General features: G+C 44.6%; 1 protein-coding gene across 1 annotated transcript in view; it reads left to right on the top strand.

Annotated features, from left to right (window-relative positions):
* rhcgb (Rh family, C glycoprotein b) overlaps window positions 1–14,180 on the top strand; it is a 47,442-nt gene extending 33,262 nt beyond the window's left edge. The window contains exons 6-11 of the mRNA XM_073033243.1: window positions 1,665–1,802; window positions 2,477–2,613; window positions 6,310–6,434; window positions 8,227–8,300; window positions 9,386–9,478; window positions 12,023–14,180. Coding sequence (XP_072889344.1) covers window positions 1,665–1,802; window positions 2,477–2,613; window positions 6,310–6,434; window positions 8,227–8,300; window positions 9,386–9,469 — 558 coding nt within the window. The 3' untranslated portion in view covers window positions 9,470–9,478; window positions 12,023–14,180. The remainder of the gene's footprint in view (window positions 1–1,664; window positions 1,803–2,476; window positions 2,614–6,309; window positions 6,435–8,226; window positions 8,301–9,385; window positions 9,479–12,022) is intronic.
* The last annotated feature ends 4,971 nt before the right edge of the window (window positions 14,181–19,151 follow it).

Genomic DNA, 19,151 nt, shown 5'->3' with positions numbered 1-19,151 from the left:
TGTATCTGCCTCCACCACTGACTCAGGCAGTGCATTCCACACACCAACCACTCTCTGAGTGAAAAACCTTCCTCTAATATCCCCCTTGAACTGTCCACCCCTTACCTTAAAGCCATGTCCTTTTGTACTGAGCAGTGGTGCCCTGGGGAAGAGGCACTGGCTGTCCACTCTATCTATTCCTCTTAATATCTTGTACACCTCTATCATGTCTCCTCTCATCCTCCTTCTCTCCAAACAGTAAAGCCCTAGCCCCCTTATTCTCTGATCATCATAATCTTAATTACCATTATTATTAATTTATTATTGTCACATGTACCAAGAAACGGAGAAAGCTTGTCTTGCATATTGCTCCTAAAGTGTATTGGGGTAAAGCAAGGTAAAACAATAACAGAATGCAAAATAAAGTACAGTTACAGAGAAAGTGCAGTGCAGGGAAATGATAAAGTGCAAAATCATAACAAGATAGATTGTGTTCAAAGTAAAATTTATTATCAGAGGACGTACAATCTTGAGATTCATTTTCCTGTGGGCATACTCAGCAAATCTATAGAATAGTAACTGTAAACAGGATCAATGAACAAAAAGCTGCGCAAATGCAAATATAAATAAATAGCAATAAATAACAAGTACATGGAAAAACAAGATAAAGAGTCTTTAAAGTGAGACCATCAGTTGCAGGAACATCTCAATAGATGCATGTAGTTATCCCCTTTTGTTCAGGAGCTTGATGGTTGAAGAGCAGTAATCGTTCTTGAACCTGGTGGTACGAGTCCTGAGGCTCCTGTACCTTCTGTCTGTTGGCAGCAGCGAGAAAAGAGCACGGCCCGGTTGGCGAGGATCTTTGATGATGGATGCTGCTTTTCTGCGGCAATGTTTCATGTAGATGTGCTCAATGGTTGGGAGGGTTTTACCCGTGATGTACTGGGCCGAACCCACTGCCCTTTGTAGGATATTTGTGAGGTCAATAGTCCTTCGTAATGTGCCAGGGGACAATTTGCAAGGAATCTTATTACAGTGGTAGAAGCTGTTCGTGAGCCTGCTGGTACATGCTGTCAGGATTTTATATCAGGGGGAGAATGTCCTGGGCTGGTGAGTCTTTGATTAACAATTGTGTGTGGAGATACAGTCCAGATAAAGGTCAGTAAATGAATGGTGACCTTCTTCACCAATCATCACACTGCTAGAGAAGAGGGTGGTTTGTTTTTGGATTTGTGGTTAGAACAATGGAAAAGAATGGAAGGAGTTTTAATTCTCATTTAACTTCGACCCTTCTGGGGTTCTCCAAGCTGGCAAAAGCTGAAGTAGAGAAAAAAGGTCACACATTTTCTCAGGGTAAAACAAATTTTGAATGGTTCCACCATCTTTACTTAGGAAAACAGATCTGGCCCAGGAAACTTGCTCCTAATCACAATCAAAGGTATCTTTCATCCAAATATGCACAGTTGGGGATGTCAGGGTCGATCTGTACTCCGATGCCTCGCCAAATAGTCAGGTTGAACTGCAGTTGTGCCGAGAAGGTTAGATCTTGCTTCTCCAAACAGGGAGATGACCAGCATTCACTATCCGGACAGACCCAGGAGGCATCTTGGATCGGACAGTGGGGAGAGGGGGGAATGGGGAAGTTACTGCCTCCAGGTGGGTGACGTTCTTGCTTCCGTTGCCAGGTTCACGTTCAGAATGCCACGCTGGCTGGGGGCGTGGCGCTGGGCACAGCCGCTGAGATGATGCTCAGCGTCTACGGAGCGCTGATAGTCGGTTCCCTGACCGGAGTCATATCAACACTGGGATTCATCTACCTCTCGGTGAGCTCGAAATAAACAGCCGTGCACACTCTTCGGTTCTATGCAGAGATGCTGGTTGGTGTGTGTGTGTGTGTGTGTGTGTGTGTGTGTGTGTGTGTGTGTGTGTGTGTGTGTGTGTGTGTGTGTGTGTGTGTGTGTGTGTGTGTGTGTGTGTGTGTGTGTGTGTGTGTGTGTGTGTGTGTGTGTGTCTTTTCCGGGTTTCTCTTCCACGTGATGCCTTCTGATCAACGTGTATACCTTGGGCCAGTGTACTTTACGGACAAAGCTTTGAACAAGTGGCACGAGGAGTAATTGGGAGACTCATTCAAAGAGGTGGTACAGTGAGAGGTGGTACACTCAATGGGGATGAGCTCGATGCCCTCAGTTCTCCTGGAGGGGCAACTGGCACTCCAGTCCTGACACTCGCAGAGCGGGTGAGAGGACATGTGAGGTCTCCCTGCCGAAAGTAAAACTGAGTGGGGATTGGCTGAGCTCTGAACCAGCCTGGACTTGGGCCCAATGATCTGCGGCCGGCTGGACCACTGATTGACTTGGGGCTTTTGTGTATCTGCACAGCCTTCGGGTATAGCTAGACCTCAAGCATACGCCGGGGTCTGAACTGCATGACCATTGGCATTTGCTAAATAAATAAACAAACACTATTACTGATGTTACGGTCTGATTTCTGTTTTAAGCCATTCATGGAGAAGTACCTCCTTATCCAAGACACCTGTGGCATCCACAACCTGCATGCGATCCCCGGGTTGATCGGAGCCATTGTGGGGGCAATCACTGCGGCTGCTGCGACCGAGGAAGTCTACACCAAGGAAGGGTATAGTGAAGCAGGGCAACTGTCCTGTGTGTTACACTCTTTTTCCATTTCTTCCTCAAGGATAGCTTCAATCCTGCTGCTGTACAACTTCTGAATGGTCCCCTAGTCTGTCAAAGTGGATTCTTGACCTCACAGTCTACCTCATGATGGCTTACACCCTGGTTGACTGCCTGCGCGGCACATTCTGTGTAGCTGTAAAACTATCCCGTGTACTGATGCAAACACGAGGAAATCTGCAGAAGCTGGAAATTCAAGCAACACGCACAAAATGCTGGTGGAACGCAGCAGGTCAGGCGGCATCTATAGGAAGAAGTACGGTCGACGTTTTGGGCGGAGACCCTTCGTCAGTCCTGACGACAAGTTTCGACCCGAAAAGTTGACTGTACTTCTTCCTATAGATGCTGCCTGACCTGTTGAGTTCCACCAGCATTTGTGTGTGTTGTCTGTATACTGATATTATTTTTCCCTTGTACTGCCCCAGTGTGTGCATATGGTGAACTGATCTGTGTGGATGATATGCTAAACAGTCTTTCACTGTACCCCAGTACACGTGACAACATGACAATAGTAAAATGAATTTACCAATTTCTTTCTCTCTCTCTCCCTCCCTCTTCTGTTCACCCTCACTCACCCTTTCTGTCCTTCTCCCTCGCTTCTTCTCCCCTCTCCCCTTCTACCCACTCTCCCTCCTCCTCCCCTCTCCCCCTCTCTCCCTGCTTTCTCCGCCCTCTCGCTCCCCCCTCCTTCCCCCTTTCTCTCCCCACCTCTCCCCCCTTCCCCCTCTCCCCTCTCTCCTCCCTCCCTCCCTCCCTCTCCTTTCTCTCTGTCCCCTCCTCTCTCCCCCCTCTCTCTCGCCTCTTCCTGCCCCCTTCCCACTCTCAGTCCGCAATGGAGACCCAAATCAGAATCAGGGCTATCATCACTCAGATATACCCAAATCAGAATCAGGGCTATCATCACTCAGATATGTCATGATTTTTTTGCGACAGCAGTACAGTGCAATACGTAAAACCACTACAGTACTGTGCAGCCACAGCCATAGATGGAAGACTGAGTTCCCCTCACTGATCTAGTCCACAGACCCAGCCAGATTTATCACAACAGAGTGATCCATCTTTGACTTTGCATCAAACAAAGCTTCTAGGTGACTCACCATACCCATTGTGAAAAGGAAGCATTCCTAACATAGGAATGTTACCTAGCTTCTGCTGAGGCGATTGGTCAAGGTGGTGTAAACAGTTATTCTCCCTAACAAGGGAATAGTCAGTAATTTCTGCATCTGATCTGCTGCTGTGAACAATCTGCTATCTCCAATGCTTCTTCTACCTGTTAAATCTATGTTCTGTAGTTGTCGACTTCATCCGTCATTGCTCCTCACTTGCCCTGGACGTGCCCTCTTCTCATTGCTACCACTATCACGACCCTGAAGACCCAAACTCAGTGTTCTGGGAACAGCTTCTCCCCCCCCCCCCCCCCCACCAACCCTACTGCCATCATATATATTTGCATCTGCAAGCAAGCTCTGTAGATAGAAGACACATTGTTGGTGAGAAGTAGGATTTAGCTCACTACTCCTGGTTTACTGCTGCTTGAGATGCAGTATAAGACAAGGAGTTGTTTAATTTGGCTTGTTTTAAACAGTCAAGCTGACTCTTAAGTTGCTTAGTTTGAGGAAGCTTGTAGAACCAAATGGATAATACCATTTAGCCTATCGGAAAACGGATGTGTTTAAAGTTGGAAGGTTTATGTACTCAAGAAAGTCAGCTTGACAGTATTAGTTGTGAACTGTGAACATTACGCTGAGATCTAAGTCTCCAAAATGATTTTGGACCATTTGTGTTAAAAGGGCATAAGAGGAAATATCATGTACATGTCAAGTCATCCAAGTGGTAGAAAAAGATTATGAATGTAGAGAGTAGTTCAGGCTTATTAGGAGTGGTTGAAGAACATCAAGAAGAATGATAGAAAGACGAGGTGACTGGAATCCATTCCTCTGGTTTTGGTTTCTGCGGCAGACGATTCATTCGTTCATCTGCATTATTGGTAAGACCTTTTAGTATAGGAATTGTACCTGTGTTTTGGAAATCCTCTGTGTTTTAAAAATGGCTTGTTTTTTGGAAAAAAAATTTAAGGTAGAGCTCCTCTAGGAGTTTTAGTAGTATTTTTAGAACATTGTTTAGATTTAAATGTGTATCACTGAAAGTAATTGAACTGTGTTTTAAACTACTTTGTTAGCTGGAAGTGTCTTTAACTTGGTAGGGAGGGGACTCACCACTTGAAAGGTGGGTTTTGGCAGCACTAGACACTAGAAGAATGGAGAATAAACGGGGAAGTGAACCAGTCTTTGAAGATTGGATAGTTACAGTACAATCTGTGAGAGTACTTGTGGCTCCTTAGATGCGATAAGGTTTAACATCTTCATATGAGTTTAGAACTTCGAGGTCAGCAAACCCAAAGTCATCACAATGTGTCTGGGTGCAAAATAAAAGGATTTTCATTGTAATGTGGTAAATTCATTATTGCCACACGTGCCGAGCTAGAGTGAAGTACTTTGTGTTTCATACAGACCACTTCAGCACATCAGCACGTTGAGGTCGTGCAGGGGAAATGACAGAATGCAGAATATAGTGTGACAGTGACAAAAAATACTGAAGTTACCGTACCTGCCTTCAGGTCTTTGTATCTTCTGCCCAACCTGTACACGTGACAATAAAACACTCACTGGCCACGCTGTTAGGTTCCTCCTGTACCCATAAAGTGGCCATTGAGTGTATGTTCATGGTCATCTGCTATTGCAGACCATTCACTTCAAGGTTTGACGTGCTTTGTATCTAGAGGTGCTCTTCTGCACACCACTGTTGTAATAGATGTTTATTTGAGTTACTGTCACCTTCCTGTCAGCTTGAACCAGTCTGGCCATTCTCCTCTGACCTCCCTCACTCACAAGGTGTTTTTGCCCACAGACCTACCTCTCACTGGATGTTTTTTTTCCGCTTAAGCGCCATTCTCTGTAAGCCCTAGAGACTTGTGCGTGAAAATCCCAGGAGATCAGTTTCAGAGATACTCAAACCACCCCATCAGACACCAGCAATCACTCCACGGTCAAAGTCACTCAGATCACATTTCTTCTCCTCTCTGGTGGATAGGGGAATCGAGGGATATGGGGACAAGGCAGGAACCGGGTATTGATATTAGATGATCAGCCATGATCTCAGAATGGCGGTGCAGGCTCGAAGGGCCGAATGGTCTACTTCTGCACCTATTGTCTATTGGTGTTTGGTCTGAATGACAACTGAACCTTTTGACCAGGTCTGCATGCTCTTATGCATTGAGTTGCTGCCACTTGATTGGCTGATGAGATAGTTACATGAATGAGCAGGTGTACAGGTTTACCTAATCAAGTGTGGCTGCTGAGTGTAAACCAAGTCTAATAGGTCAGTAGGTTCATTAGCCACTGCAAATTGCCTATGGGGTACAGGTGAGAGGTAGAATCATGGGAGCGTCGATGAGAATAAAAAATAGGATTTGTGTAGGATTTGCATACATTGATACTTGACGTAGCATGAGCTCAGTGGGCCGAAGGGCCTGCTTTTGTGCTCTATGACTTCAGAGAGGTGACCTGAAGAACACAGAGCCGGTGAACAGGTTGTACTCAATGCCCACATTACTCAGCGATGGTGTTCTTTTTCCTCTCAGGCTGATCGCTGCTTTCGCCTTCAAGGGTAGGTTCGAAGGGAGGATCCCAACTGTCCAAGGGGGGTTTCAGGCTGCGGCCTTCTGCGTCACTCTGGCCATTAGCCTGACGGGCGGAATCATTGTCGGTGAGTAGGAGAGTCTCTCCTGTTTCCTAAACACAGCCTTGGCCTTCTTCGAATGGCTGGTCAGAAATGCGACATCTGTTTAATGAGAAATTTTACATTTATTTATTGTTTAACACTGCCCCCACCCCTTTCATAGAGTCATGAGCACTACAGCACAGAGAAAGGCCGTTTGGCCCATCCAGTCCATGCCGAACTGTTAATCTCCCTGGTTCCATCGACCCACAAACCCCCTCCCATCCGTTTACTTATCCAAACTTCTCTTTAATATTGCAGTCAAACCTGCATCCGCCACTTCCACTGTCAAATTGATCCACACTCACACCACCCTCGGAGTGAAATGTTCCCCCTCAGGTTCCCTTTAAATATTTCATCCTTCACCCTTAACCTCTGATCACTTTGTTCTAACTTTATGGGAATCGAATTAATTTAGTATGATACAAGTGTAAATGGGTGCTCAGTGCTTGGCATGGACATAGACGGGCAGAAGGGCCTGTTTCTGTGCGGTGTAACTACATCATACTAGAAAGCATACTGCTCATTACATCAACAGAAGCTGAAGATATCATAAGCACAATAGATTCTGGAAATCCAAAGCAACACATGCAAAAATGCTGGAGGAACTCAGCAGGTCGGGCAGCATCTATGGAAACGAATAAACAGTCAATGTTTTGAGCCGAGACCCTCCATCAGGACACATCATGAAGACAGCAACCCAAGTTCACTTCACAGCTCTCGATCTATAGCTCTGTAGATTACAGGAGTGTAGGTGGTCAACCAAGCCCTCTCTAAACCTGGGGTCCACCATCCCTTGCTTAATGGTTTTAGTCCATGGCATTGTGTCAAAAAGGTTGGGAACCCCTACTCTAAACCAAGGAGACTTCCTGCCTCCTTATTCTTTCAGGTAATGAGTTCAACACCCCCACCAAACACTGATCAGACATTTTCACTTTTCCCGCCCCCCAATCCTTTGATTAATTTTTCATTCTTGACAATAATAGTGAAATTTTCCGTGGCCTAAACAAAAACAGGGAAAAGGCTTTTCTTCTTAAGGATGTTACACCTTTAAGAAAATACCCCTGATTTACTGAGGCGGCACTCAGATTAAATACACTGTGCTGTTGCTGCCACCTGGTGGTATGGCTTTGTTATTACACCTCAAAAATCCTGAGTGCAAATTTGTTCAGTGTCGCAATATTTTGAATGGCCTGTTGAAAAATTGTAATTTAAAATACCTTCTGATTGAGAAGCTGCTTCAAAATGTGGAAAAGCAAGTACTTGAAAGCCTTTCCAGAGTACTGGAATATATACATACCGAGTTTACTTTACATGCATTTAATATTTAAGAACTTAGCACACAATCCATGCACTGGTTCCAGTAGTTTCTTCTGCTGGGATTTTCCTGCTAACTTCACCCAGACTAATCTTGTGAAAACCAAAAAGCTGTTGATATTCAGCAAGTCGCAGCTTGGTCCTTATACTTTCTATGTGAATAATTTGCCCCTACATGGTCATATCATCCTGAATTACAATTGAAAATGCATCGACTTTCATCTCATGTTCTTGATATTTGCTGCTTATTTATTTATCATTATTAATTTTTTCTTTTTGTATTTGTACTGTTTGTTGTCCTTTGCACATTGGCTCTGTGCAGTCTTTGACTCTATTGTGTTTCTTAGATTGGCTGCGTATGCCCACAAGAAACGGAATCTCATGGCTTGTATGTGGTAACATACACGTACCTTGATAAATAAATTGAACTTTGAACTTTAATCAGTGCTGTTTCTTTTCGAAGGTTTTATTCTGAAATTGCCCTTCTGGGGAGACCCATCGGATGAAAACTGCTTTGACGATGAAGTTTACTGGGAGGTAAGTGTATGGGAGATTTTAAAGAGAATTTGTATCACTGGAAATAATTCCTATTCAGCAATGTGAGACACTCTTCAACTACAGAAGATCATTCAGGTCAATAAATGTTTCCTGTCCCATGCTCACAGACATTTCTCCCTTCTCCTTCTACAATTCTAGGAGTCTGATATTTTTACGATTGGCGGTGGTGTGGATAGCGTAGAATCTTGTTGTAGTACAACGGGTTAATGATAAATAGCAGAGCTGGGCTGAGAAGTGGCAGATGGAGTTCAATCCAGAGAAAGGTGAAGTGATACACTTTGGAATGTCAAACTTGAAGGCAGAGTACAAGGTTAGTGGCAGGATTCTTAGCATTGTGGATGAACAGAGGGAGTTTGGAGTCCTGCCTCCATAGATCCCCACCATGTTGATAGGGTGGTCAAGAATGCGTATGGTGTGTTGTCCTTCATTAGTCTCGAGACTGGGTCCAAGAACTGCGAAGTAATGTTGCAGCTCTGTAAAACCCTGATTGGACCACACTTGGAGTATCAGGTTCAGTTCTGGCCTCCTCATTATAGGAAAGTGCAGAGGAGGTTTACCATGATCCTGCCTGAATTACAGACCGTGTCTTATAAGGAACAGTTGAGCAAGCTAGGGCTTTTCAATTTGGAGAGAAGGAGGATGAAAGGCAATTGATAGGTATCTATAGTATGACCAGAGGCATCGATAGAGTGGGCAGCAGGGTGTTGTCCCAGGGTGTTAATGGCTAATACGAGAAGGCATAATGTTATGGTGATTGGAGGAAAGTATAAGGGGGATGTCAGAGGTAAGTTTTTTTTACACAGAGTGGTAGGTGTGTGGGAAGCATTGCCAGTGATGGCAGAGGCAGATAAATTAGGGACACTTATGAGGCTCTTGATAGGCACATGGATGATAGAAAAATGGAGGTCTATGTGGGAGGGAAGGATTAGATTGACCTTGGAGTAGGTTGGCACAACATTGTGGGCTGAAGGGCCTGTATCCTATCCCGCACTGTCCTATTTACTATACATGAGGGTTAAGTGGTTGAAAACAATTTTATCTGAGTATTCCCCTTGAATCCACAGGTGCCAGAAGAAGAACCTCTCTACAGCGTCCAATCCACAAACACCCCAGCCTTAAAAGCAAGTTCTAATGGAGACAGCCAATAATGGAAGCAGGTGATTTGCACCTTTCGTGTAAAGTTTTCCGGGTACCTGCACAGGTCTTTCTTCTCGTGTGGTAATGTCGTGGTTACAATATGGATTGGTCCATAACCCAGAAAATAAAAATCCTCAATATGTAGCTTCACAATTTGAAGTAATTATTGGAAATCTGTAAAGAAAAAGTTTCAAAATATTCAATGAAAGGGTAATGAATAAAGTTTTCAGGCTTCCAGCCGGGTACAGGTATCGATTATAACCAATGTTTCTGCAGTCTTCTTCAGGGATGATGTCTGGGCATGTCTAATCCGATTGTATTTCTACCCCTGTCTTCCATCCCTCCTGACTGGTTAGTTCTCATCCAATCAGGTTGCCACTCTCCCACCTTGTTTGTTAAAATTCCTTCCCTCCAGTTTTATCTCAATGGCTTCCTTCACCAGGCAGTCCCAAAAGCCATTAGTGTGACATGGTGGTTTTGTGCCATCAAAGTCAATCCTATGGTCATTGCAAGTGCAGTGTTCTGCTACCATCAATTTCTCTGGGTAACACCAAAAGGATACACGTCACATGCTCCTTAATGTGCATTTCCACTGTGCATCCCGTCTGGCCGATATACGCTGCTCTGCATTCACAGAGAATCCTGTAAGTGGCAACTGACCTGAGTCCCTGGTCATCTTTGAGCCACATAAGCTGTGACTTGAGCTTCCTTATGGGTGTGTAGATGGTATTAATCCAGTATTCCTTCAGGATCCCGGCGATCCTACCAGAATCCGTGGAAATATAGGGAAGAGAAGTGGTAGCAACAGGCTGTTCCTCGTTGTTAGGGTTCCCGGTTTTTTAAGGGGCCAATTGATTTCCTTCACCCTGTAACCATTTTGTAGGAACGTCATGCATAATCATCTAATTTCCTCGGGTCAATTCCTTGGGTCCAAAATAAATTTTAATGAAAGGATATTTCCAGTCCATACCTTCGTTTGTCTAGTGTTGAAACTGGTTGTGTCTTATGCCTTCAAAGCTACAAGGAATAGTTGATACTCCCAAATTGCTAATAGTATAACCCAAGGTATGATAATTTCCATCCAGACTGTCACCGAGAGAAGAATGGGAGAGAAAGCTAACATTCTAAAATAAGTTTATTATCAAAGTACGTATATATTGCCATGTACTACCCTGAGATTCATTTTTTGTGGGCATTCACAGTAGATATAAAGAAATACTGGATATAAAGAAAATCAGTGTAAAACTACACATAAAGATGGACAAACAAGCAATGTGGAAAAAAGACAAACTGTGCAAAGTAAAATTGAACAAATAAGTATAGATAGATAAACAAATAGATAAATAGAAAGATAGATAAATAAACAGGGACTCAGCCCTCACATTTTGCTGACAGAAGTAGGGTCTCCATCAGCTCCTCCTTTACTGGGAATACTTCCACTCGTGGAAGGCAGACACAAGAGACTGCAGTGTGGACCCACCAGCCCCTTTTGTGTGATGCCCTCGTGGAAGGAAATTGTCTTAATGTGCAGCATCAGATGGTGACTCCACACACCACACGAGGCTTCACACCACGACTCCTCAGCTGAGAATCACTTTGTTAATTAGGTGCCTTGGAGAGGAAGTGTACCTCCAGCTTTTGCTTTTAATTTATCTTCAAAGCTCACGTGGAATGAAATCCCGAATCGGGGCAATCAGCCTTCCCAGGGTGAACGTAGACCCTGAGGTATAGGAGGAGAAACAGGCACTGGTCTCAGCAAGTCTGCTCCACCATTCAATCATGGTTGAATGTTTTCAACCCTCTTCTCTTCCTTCTCTTACCCCCCCCCCCCCCGCCCCCAACAATCTATCAATCTCTGCCCTACATACACCTAATGACTTGGCCTTCACAGTCCTCTGTGGTAACAACTTCCACAGATTCACCACCCTCTGGCTAAAGAAATCCCTCCTCATTCTACCTAAAGAGACACCTGTTTATTCTGAGGCTGTGCCCACAGATCCCAGACTATAATATAACTAATGTGAACATTGTTCATTGATTAGTGGATAGGATTTTAGACTCATTTTGTTTGCTTTTAATTCTGTACAGAGGGAGCTCAGGGAAACCGGCATCAAATTCCCTGTATGTGTCCTCGTACTTGGCGATAATAAAGGATTCTGATTCTGATTTATTCCTTCAACAACACACACAAAATGCTGGAGGAACTCAGCAGGTCAGGCAGCACCTATGGAAAGGAAGAAAGAGTATATTTCTTCAAGAGAGTTTTGATTGCCCAGGCTGACCGATTATCTGATAATGATGATTGTTATTATTATTAAAACTGCATCCTCAAAGAACATCAGGGTCTAAAAAGTTTCTCACTTCCTGCAACGTTTTCTGGAGTTGGCTTAAGCTGCTGTAACTTCACTATCTTGCCACAGGAGGGCACAGTCGAGCATGTAACGCCAAGGGGCAGCGACAGGAGAGCCGGACAGTTGAAAAAAGTTAACAGTCAGATAAAACTAGAGTGTCTCTAATTGAAGATGATGATACTAACAAAATCTTTCCATTTTTTATCTTTTCAGATGATCGTGCGTTGTGATTGACATTTTGTTCAACACTTCTGTGTTCTCTCCGGTACAAGTGAGAGCAGTGAACTTACCCTAAACTGCTTCAACTTACAAGTGAACTCTACGGAAAGGCTACTGGTGCCAAAGTACCTCCAGACCTCTCTCTCCACCAGAGACTGGACGCTCTCCATCCCTTCAGCCTCGGCTACTGGCAACATTTTCAATTACTCAAGGGCTGTTGCCTTTCTTTGAGTGGTTTGCTGACACTCCATTCATAGATAGGGCTCCCACCGCCACCCCAGATCCCCTGCCTCTCCCTCCCCCTCCAAACCCCGAGTGCTGTCCCCCTCACATTGCCTTTGCCTCTGCTGAAGGTGCGGGGATGAGGATGTCCTGACAGAGATGTATTTGCTGTAAATTTATCTCACGGGCTCCAGAAGCCCCCCGTGGGCCCAGCAACCAATTGTTCTTGCAGATGGCCCAGTTGACACCAGGACTGAACCTGATCGAATTCTGCTTCTTAAGGCTGCGTCAGGGAAAGGGAAGGAGATCCCAGCTATTACATGGGTCTCTCGCTGGTAGTCACTCCCCCTCTCACCTTCTCACGCTCAGCAGTGTCAAAGGCTCCTCTGCTGTGTCGACATGGGTGTGTTTGGCCAGTGGCCGATCCCTGCTGCAAACTCAATTCTGGGGGCTGAAGAGGGCTGCTTTAAATCTCCACCCCCCACACCTTATCTTGTATTTCTGCCCTCTAGCTTAGGATTCACCGGGGAAAAGACTATGACCGTTCACTTCATTCGTACCCCTCACGATATCACAAAATCCAAGAGGTCACCCCCTCATTCTCCCGCACTCCAGGGAATAAAGATCCATCGGGGCCAGCCACTCCCTGCACCTCAGCCCTCTAGTCTGGGAGCATCTGCGTGAATCTCTTCAGCACCCTCTCCAACTTCACAGTGTTTTTCCTCTTAACAGGGTGGGCAAAACTGTACACAATACTCCAAGTGCGACCTCACCAGTAACTTACACAACTGCAACATAGTGTCCCTACTCTGAAAGTCCACGCCCTGCATGGATTATCCAGGTCCACACTACTAGCTTCCGTACTTTAGCTGCTAATTTAGGGTAGTATATTCTTGTGAGATCTTATGTGCTGCTAAAGTAACTTCTGAACAATGCACAATATGATTTTAGAAAATGAAATAGGCTGACGATGGTTTAATTAGATATCTCATCTTTCCTTCAAGTGCCGAAGGAAGCCATTCTGTCCATCACATCCATACTGGTCCTCCGAGCAACCCCATCAATCCCATTCCACCACTGATTTTTCACTGCTGATTGCTGGGGCAGATTTCGTTTCTGGGGAGTTGCGAGCACTGGCTGACTGCCTTGCCTTCGGCCCCAAACTTCCAACTGCAGTATCCTCAGTAGAAAACCACGCTCAAATCAGCCATCCCAGCACATTCAGGAACTAGTTTGCCACCATGGAATGAGGCTCAGTAGAGTTTGTATTAGAATAATTATTTATATTTTCCATCCTTCACATATGAAAGGTAACGATAAATACTGCTCTAACCAAAGATATTTCCCTCTGACTCAGGGGTTGAGAACTTCTGTTCTAACCCCTGTGAAAAAGTAACATTGTTGGTTGACTTTTAAAATTTGAAATCTATGTAAATTTTTAAAGTCTGCTTCTGACCTTAAACCCACCTTGTTGAAACTATTTTTGAATTGTATGTTTTAAAAAGATGTTCCTAGAGGTCTTTCAAATGAAATGCTTTAGTAAACATTTTATTTCATTGTGTAATGCACACAAAGCTCTGGAGGAACTCAGCAGGTCAGGCAGCATCTGTGGAGGTGAATAGGCAGTCAACGATTTGGGCTGAAACCCTCTATCAGGACTGGAAAGGACTAGGACTCTGGCTTCGGCCCCTTTCTTTGCAGTCCTGAAGCAGGGTCTCAGCCCAAAACGTTGACTGCGTATTCCCCTCCATGGATGCTGACTGACCTGCTGAGTTCCTCCAGCACCTAGTGTGTGTTACTCAAGATTTCCAGCATCACCACAATTACTTGTGTCTTGTTTTTAAAATTTAAATTTATACCTTCACTTTAACTTTTAATTTCACTTCTGAGTTACATTTAATGTCGAAATAAAACTTCCCTTCGTCAGAGATTCTGAATGTCTCCAGGGAACAACATTGGTGAAGTGTGAAAGGATCAATTGTTAAAATATAGTTAAAAATTTCATGAAGGAATTTAGGGTGGAAAGCTCGGTTTGTGGACAGATGGGAAGTTGGGTTGTTCCTGGAGTGGAGCAGGTTGCAAGGAGATCAGACAGAAGTACTTAACATCGTGAAGGAAATAGGGAGGAGATAGAGATGATGACTGTACAGTGGAGGAGACCGGAACAAAGACTGAATGGTATTAACAAACAGGACACACACACACACACACATGCACACACACACACACACACACGCACGCACGCACGCAGCATTGGTGGATGGAAATGGATAGTCAACATATTGGGTTGTGACGCTTCGTCTGGACTGTAAGACTTGGGGGGAGGGCCACTATAAGGAGGTGAGGGAGAGGGGCGGAGCAAGAGCTGGCAGGTGATTGGTGGATACAGGTGAGTGGGGTTGATAGGCAGGCGGAGGTGGGAAGTGTGAAAGCAGCAACAGAGGGAGGGGGTGACAAAGGGCTGTTGATGATCGAATCTGATAGGGAAAGAAGGCGGAACGTGGAGCCAAATAAAGGATGAGGGAAGGGCGGAGGGAGTGGGAGGAGTGTGTTGGAGTTGGGTGGACGGTGTGGGCGGAGGAGGAGGAGGAAGAGGCAGTGTGGGGGTGGCTTTCATGGATGTAGGAGGAACCAGGTAGATCAGGAGGGGAGCAAAAAGGGATGGAAGTGAGCAGGTTACCAGAAACTGGAGGATTTAACGTTCATGCCATCAGGTTACAGACTATCCATGTGGTATATGAGGTACTGTTCTGTTGCTGTAGTTTGTGTTTAGCATCACACTAGCAGTGGAGGAGGCTGGGGACATGCAGGGAAAAGAATTAAAATGGCTGGCAATCCGAGTTCCCAGAAGTCCATGGTGAAACAAGGACAGGTCCTCACCTATACTTGCGGTCTACAAGTTGAGGAGCACCAGACGCAACAACAGCCTCAGGAGAAGCTTCTGCAAACATTGAGCTGTTAGGGACTGAGGTAGTAAAATACACAGGCTGACTCCACCCACCTTCCTCTCCTCGCCTGTGTCACCTATCACCTGCCAGTTTGTACTTCTTAAACTCACCCTCCCCTTCCTTTTTTTTAATGCTGGCTTCTACCTCCCCTTCTTTTCAGTCCTGATGAAGGGTCTTGGCCCGAAACGTCAACCCCCCGCCCCCCCCCCCCCAGTAGATGTCATCTAACCTGCCTGGTTCCTCCTTCATTTTGCAACAGTTACCCAACGGTCATGTCTGGTGAATATTTGCTGCCCATTCAACTTTTTTTAAAAATCTTTTTTTAGGTAAAGAGATCACAACAACACACAATACTCCTAATGTGATATTACCAAGTACTTGATACCTGAAGCAGGACAACTTTACTCTTACACATATGCAATCCCCACTTACCCATTGCCTTCCTGTCTACCTGCTGGTCCAGCTCGTTACTATTTATTAAGAGAATGCAGATGCTGGAATCTGGAGCAAAAGAGCAAAGCACTGGAGGAACCCAGTGAGTCAAGTAGCATCCGAGGAGAGAGAGAGATTGCCAATGTTTCGAATCGAGAGCTTGCATCAGGACACTTGAATTCGAAATAACTTTGTTCACAAGCTTGCTGAAAATTAGTAGCAGAATCAGAGTCAGGTTTAGTATCACTGGCATATGTCGTGAAATTTGTTGTTTTCAGTAGCAGTACATTGCAATGCATAATAATAATGAAATTACTAAGAATTATATATGTTTAAAAAGTTAAATTAGTGCAAAAAGAGGGGGGAAAAAAGTAATGAGGTAGTGTTGGTGGGTTCAATGTCCATTCAGAAATCAGATGGCAGAGAGGGAAGAAGCTGTTCCTGAATCACTGAGTGTGTGCCTTCAGGCTTCTGTACTTCCTTCTTGATGGTAGCAATGAGAATAGGGCATGTCCTTGGTGATCCTGAATGATGAACATGTGATTTTGAAGTATCACTCCTTGAAGATGTCCTGGATGCTAGGGAGGCTAGTGCTCACGATGTAGCTGATTGATTTCACAAGTTTCTGCAGCTTATTTTGATCCTGTGCAGTGCATGCATCTCCAAACCCCCACCCCCCATACCAGATGGTGATGCAGCGGGTTAGAATGCTCTCTGTAGAAATTTATGAGTTTCTTTGGTGACTTACCAAATCTCCTCAAACTCCTAATGAAATATAGCCACTGTTGTGCCTTCTTCATAATTTAAGTGATACGCTGGGCCCAGCATAGATCCTCAAATTTGTTGGCATCCAAAAATGTGAAATTGCTCACCCTTTCCACTTCTGATCCCTCGAAGAGGACTGGTGTGTGTTCCCTCATCCTACCCCTTTTGAAGTCCACACTCAATATTAACTTTTCTCAATTTCTCACTATTTAAACAGTACTCAGTATTTTTTTGTCTACCAACACTGTGGTTAAGATCACATTTTCCACATGTTCTTATCCATCCAGAGGTTTAGTTGGAATCAGAATCAAAATCAGGTTTATTATCACTGACATATTGTTGTTTTGTGGCATCAGTACAGTGCAATACACATATAAAATACTGTAAGTTGCAATAAGAAGCATTATATTAATCAATTAATCAATAAATAAATTGCGCAAAGCAAGAGCAAAATAGTAAGATAGTGTTCATGGATTGATGAACTGTTCAGAGATCTGCTGCTGAGGGGAAGAAGCTGTTCCTGAATCATTGAGTGTGTGCCTTCAGGCTCCTGTACCTCCTTCCTGATGGTAGTAATGAGAAAAGGGCATGTCCTGGGTGGTGAGGACCCTTAATAATAGACGTCACCTTCTTGAGGAGTTGCCTTTTGAAGATGCCCTCGATATTGGGGAGGCTAATGCCCATGATGCAGCTGGCTGAGTGAACTGCTTCTTATTCTATTGTAAGCAGTCACCTCCAGTCTTCCATGTGGATGCTGTTACCCTCACACATCAAGCCTCTATACATCCTTGAACTCCGCCCATTCCGCTGCTGTTGTTTAGGGCAGCAATGAAGGTCCTCTTTCTCTGGTGGTGTTCAGGGCTTCCTTTATTGCATCAGTAGCTTCCTCTCGGTTTTCACTACTGTCAGTCATGCAAGTCCCGGGTGGAGACCCAGGAATACCATCACACTCGGATGTTGAAGGATTCTTCATTGCTGTTTCCGTAACAATTTTGTTTTACCATTCAGGGTGGTCAGCCCTGAGCTGGTTCCCCGAACCTGGAGGACTGGTAGACCACTCTTAGTCTGGCCTCTACCCTTTGATCTGTTTGGATGGGTGACCCTACCAAGTCCCAAAGCATCCAGCCTACATACCTCTCTGGGTCCTCGAGGCACAGAAGCCACCAACTCACGACAAGATTGTGGTCCTCTTGGAGGAGGTGACTAACTGTTAAGGAGTGTCTTCAAGGAGCAAAATGAAGTGGACAGAAGGTGTTCCTTAGGGCCCTGCCAGCTGAAGATACAGAGCAATGCACACAAAATACTGGAGGAACTCAGTAGGTCAGGCAACATCTATGGAGAAGAATAAACAGTCAATCTTTTGGGTTGAGACCCTTCATCAACTGGAGATATAGTTGCTGATGATGAAGTGACAAAAAGGGTTCATGTTGGGGGAAGTGCAGATCATGGGATGAAGGTGATACCAAAGAAAGCAACAGTTGAGCTCACAATGAGACTTGGAAACCAGAAAGTGAAGGGGTAGTAAAGGGAAAGCTAATCGGGAGTGTTGCTGTAGACAACATGGAATGGATGAATGAACTGAAACAGGGAAATGGAGGTGAATATGGAAGATCATGGTGATGGGAAGATCCAATCATGTGGCAGCAACTCAGTGCCTTAAAGCATGCAGACATGGTCAAGGAGTTCAGTTCAGACCAAACATCAGAAAGGGGAAGAGATGCGATCTAAGATGGGGTAGTTTGAGTATCTTGGAAACTACTGATCTCCTTGGTTTTTCATGCACAACAGTCTCTGGAGGTCACTGAGAATGGTCCAAAACAAAACAAACAAAAAGGATCCAGTGAGTGGTAGTTCTGTGGGCAAAATACCCTTGAAAATGAGAGAGGTTAGAGAAGATTGATCAGACTGGTTCAAGCTGATAGGAAAGCAAAAATGAATGTTACAACAGTGGTGTACAGAACAGCATCTCTGAATGCACAGCACATTGAACCTTGAAGTTGTTGGGCTACAGAAGGGTTCCACTCCTGTCCCTAATAAAGTGGCCACCTACATATACATATGTGTGTATTATATATAAACTGTATATATGTAATATGTATTATGGTACATAATATATTGTATAGCATATTATATGGTTCTCCTCCTCCGGAGGAGGCGACGAATAGCCACAGTCTTTTCCCCAGAGTGAGGGAATCCAAAACAAGAGGACATAGGTATAAAGTGAGAGGTGAATGACTTACAAAATTCCTGAGAGGCAACTCTTTCACACAGAGGCCAGTGAGTATATGGAATGAGGCACCAGAGGAGGCACAATTACAATGCTGAAATGAAATTTAAATACGTGCATGGATAGGAAAGGTTTGGGGCAGGGTTCCCAACCTTGGAGTCCACAGACCTCTCAGTAAATGGTAGGGGTCCATGGCATAAACAAGGTTGGGAGCCCCTGGTTTAGAGGGATATAGGTCAAACATAGATAAAAGGGACTCAAAGAATTCGGTTGGCAAGTACGCATTGGGCCAAAGGGCCTGTTATCAAGCTGTGTAGCCCTATGACTCAATCTGAACTTAACAGAAAGAAGCAGGAGTAGGCCATTTGGCTTCTGATGCCACTCCTGCCATTTGATACGATTATTGGTGATCTTCTACATAAACGCTACTTTTCCATAGTAACTCCACACTCCTCGATTCCTTTCTTCTCAACAGTTTATCAATCTCTCATTCTGGAACCAAGTTACCATTATCTTGTAATTCCAAAAT

Source organism: Hemitrygon akajei, chromosome 30, assembly GCF_048418815.1.
Source record: "Hemitrygon akajei chromosome 30, sHemAka1.3, whole genome shotgun sequence".
Lineage (NCBI taxonomy): Eukaryota > Metazoa > Chordata > Chondrichthyes > Myliobatiformes > Dasyatidae > Hemitrygon > Hemitrygon akajei.
Note: the sequence above shows the minus strand (reverse complement) of the source record. Positions and strands in the feature narration are given on the sequence as shown.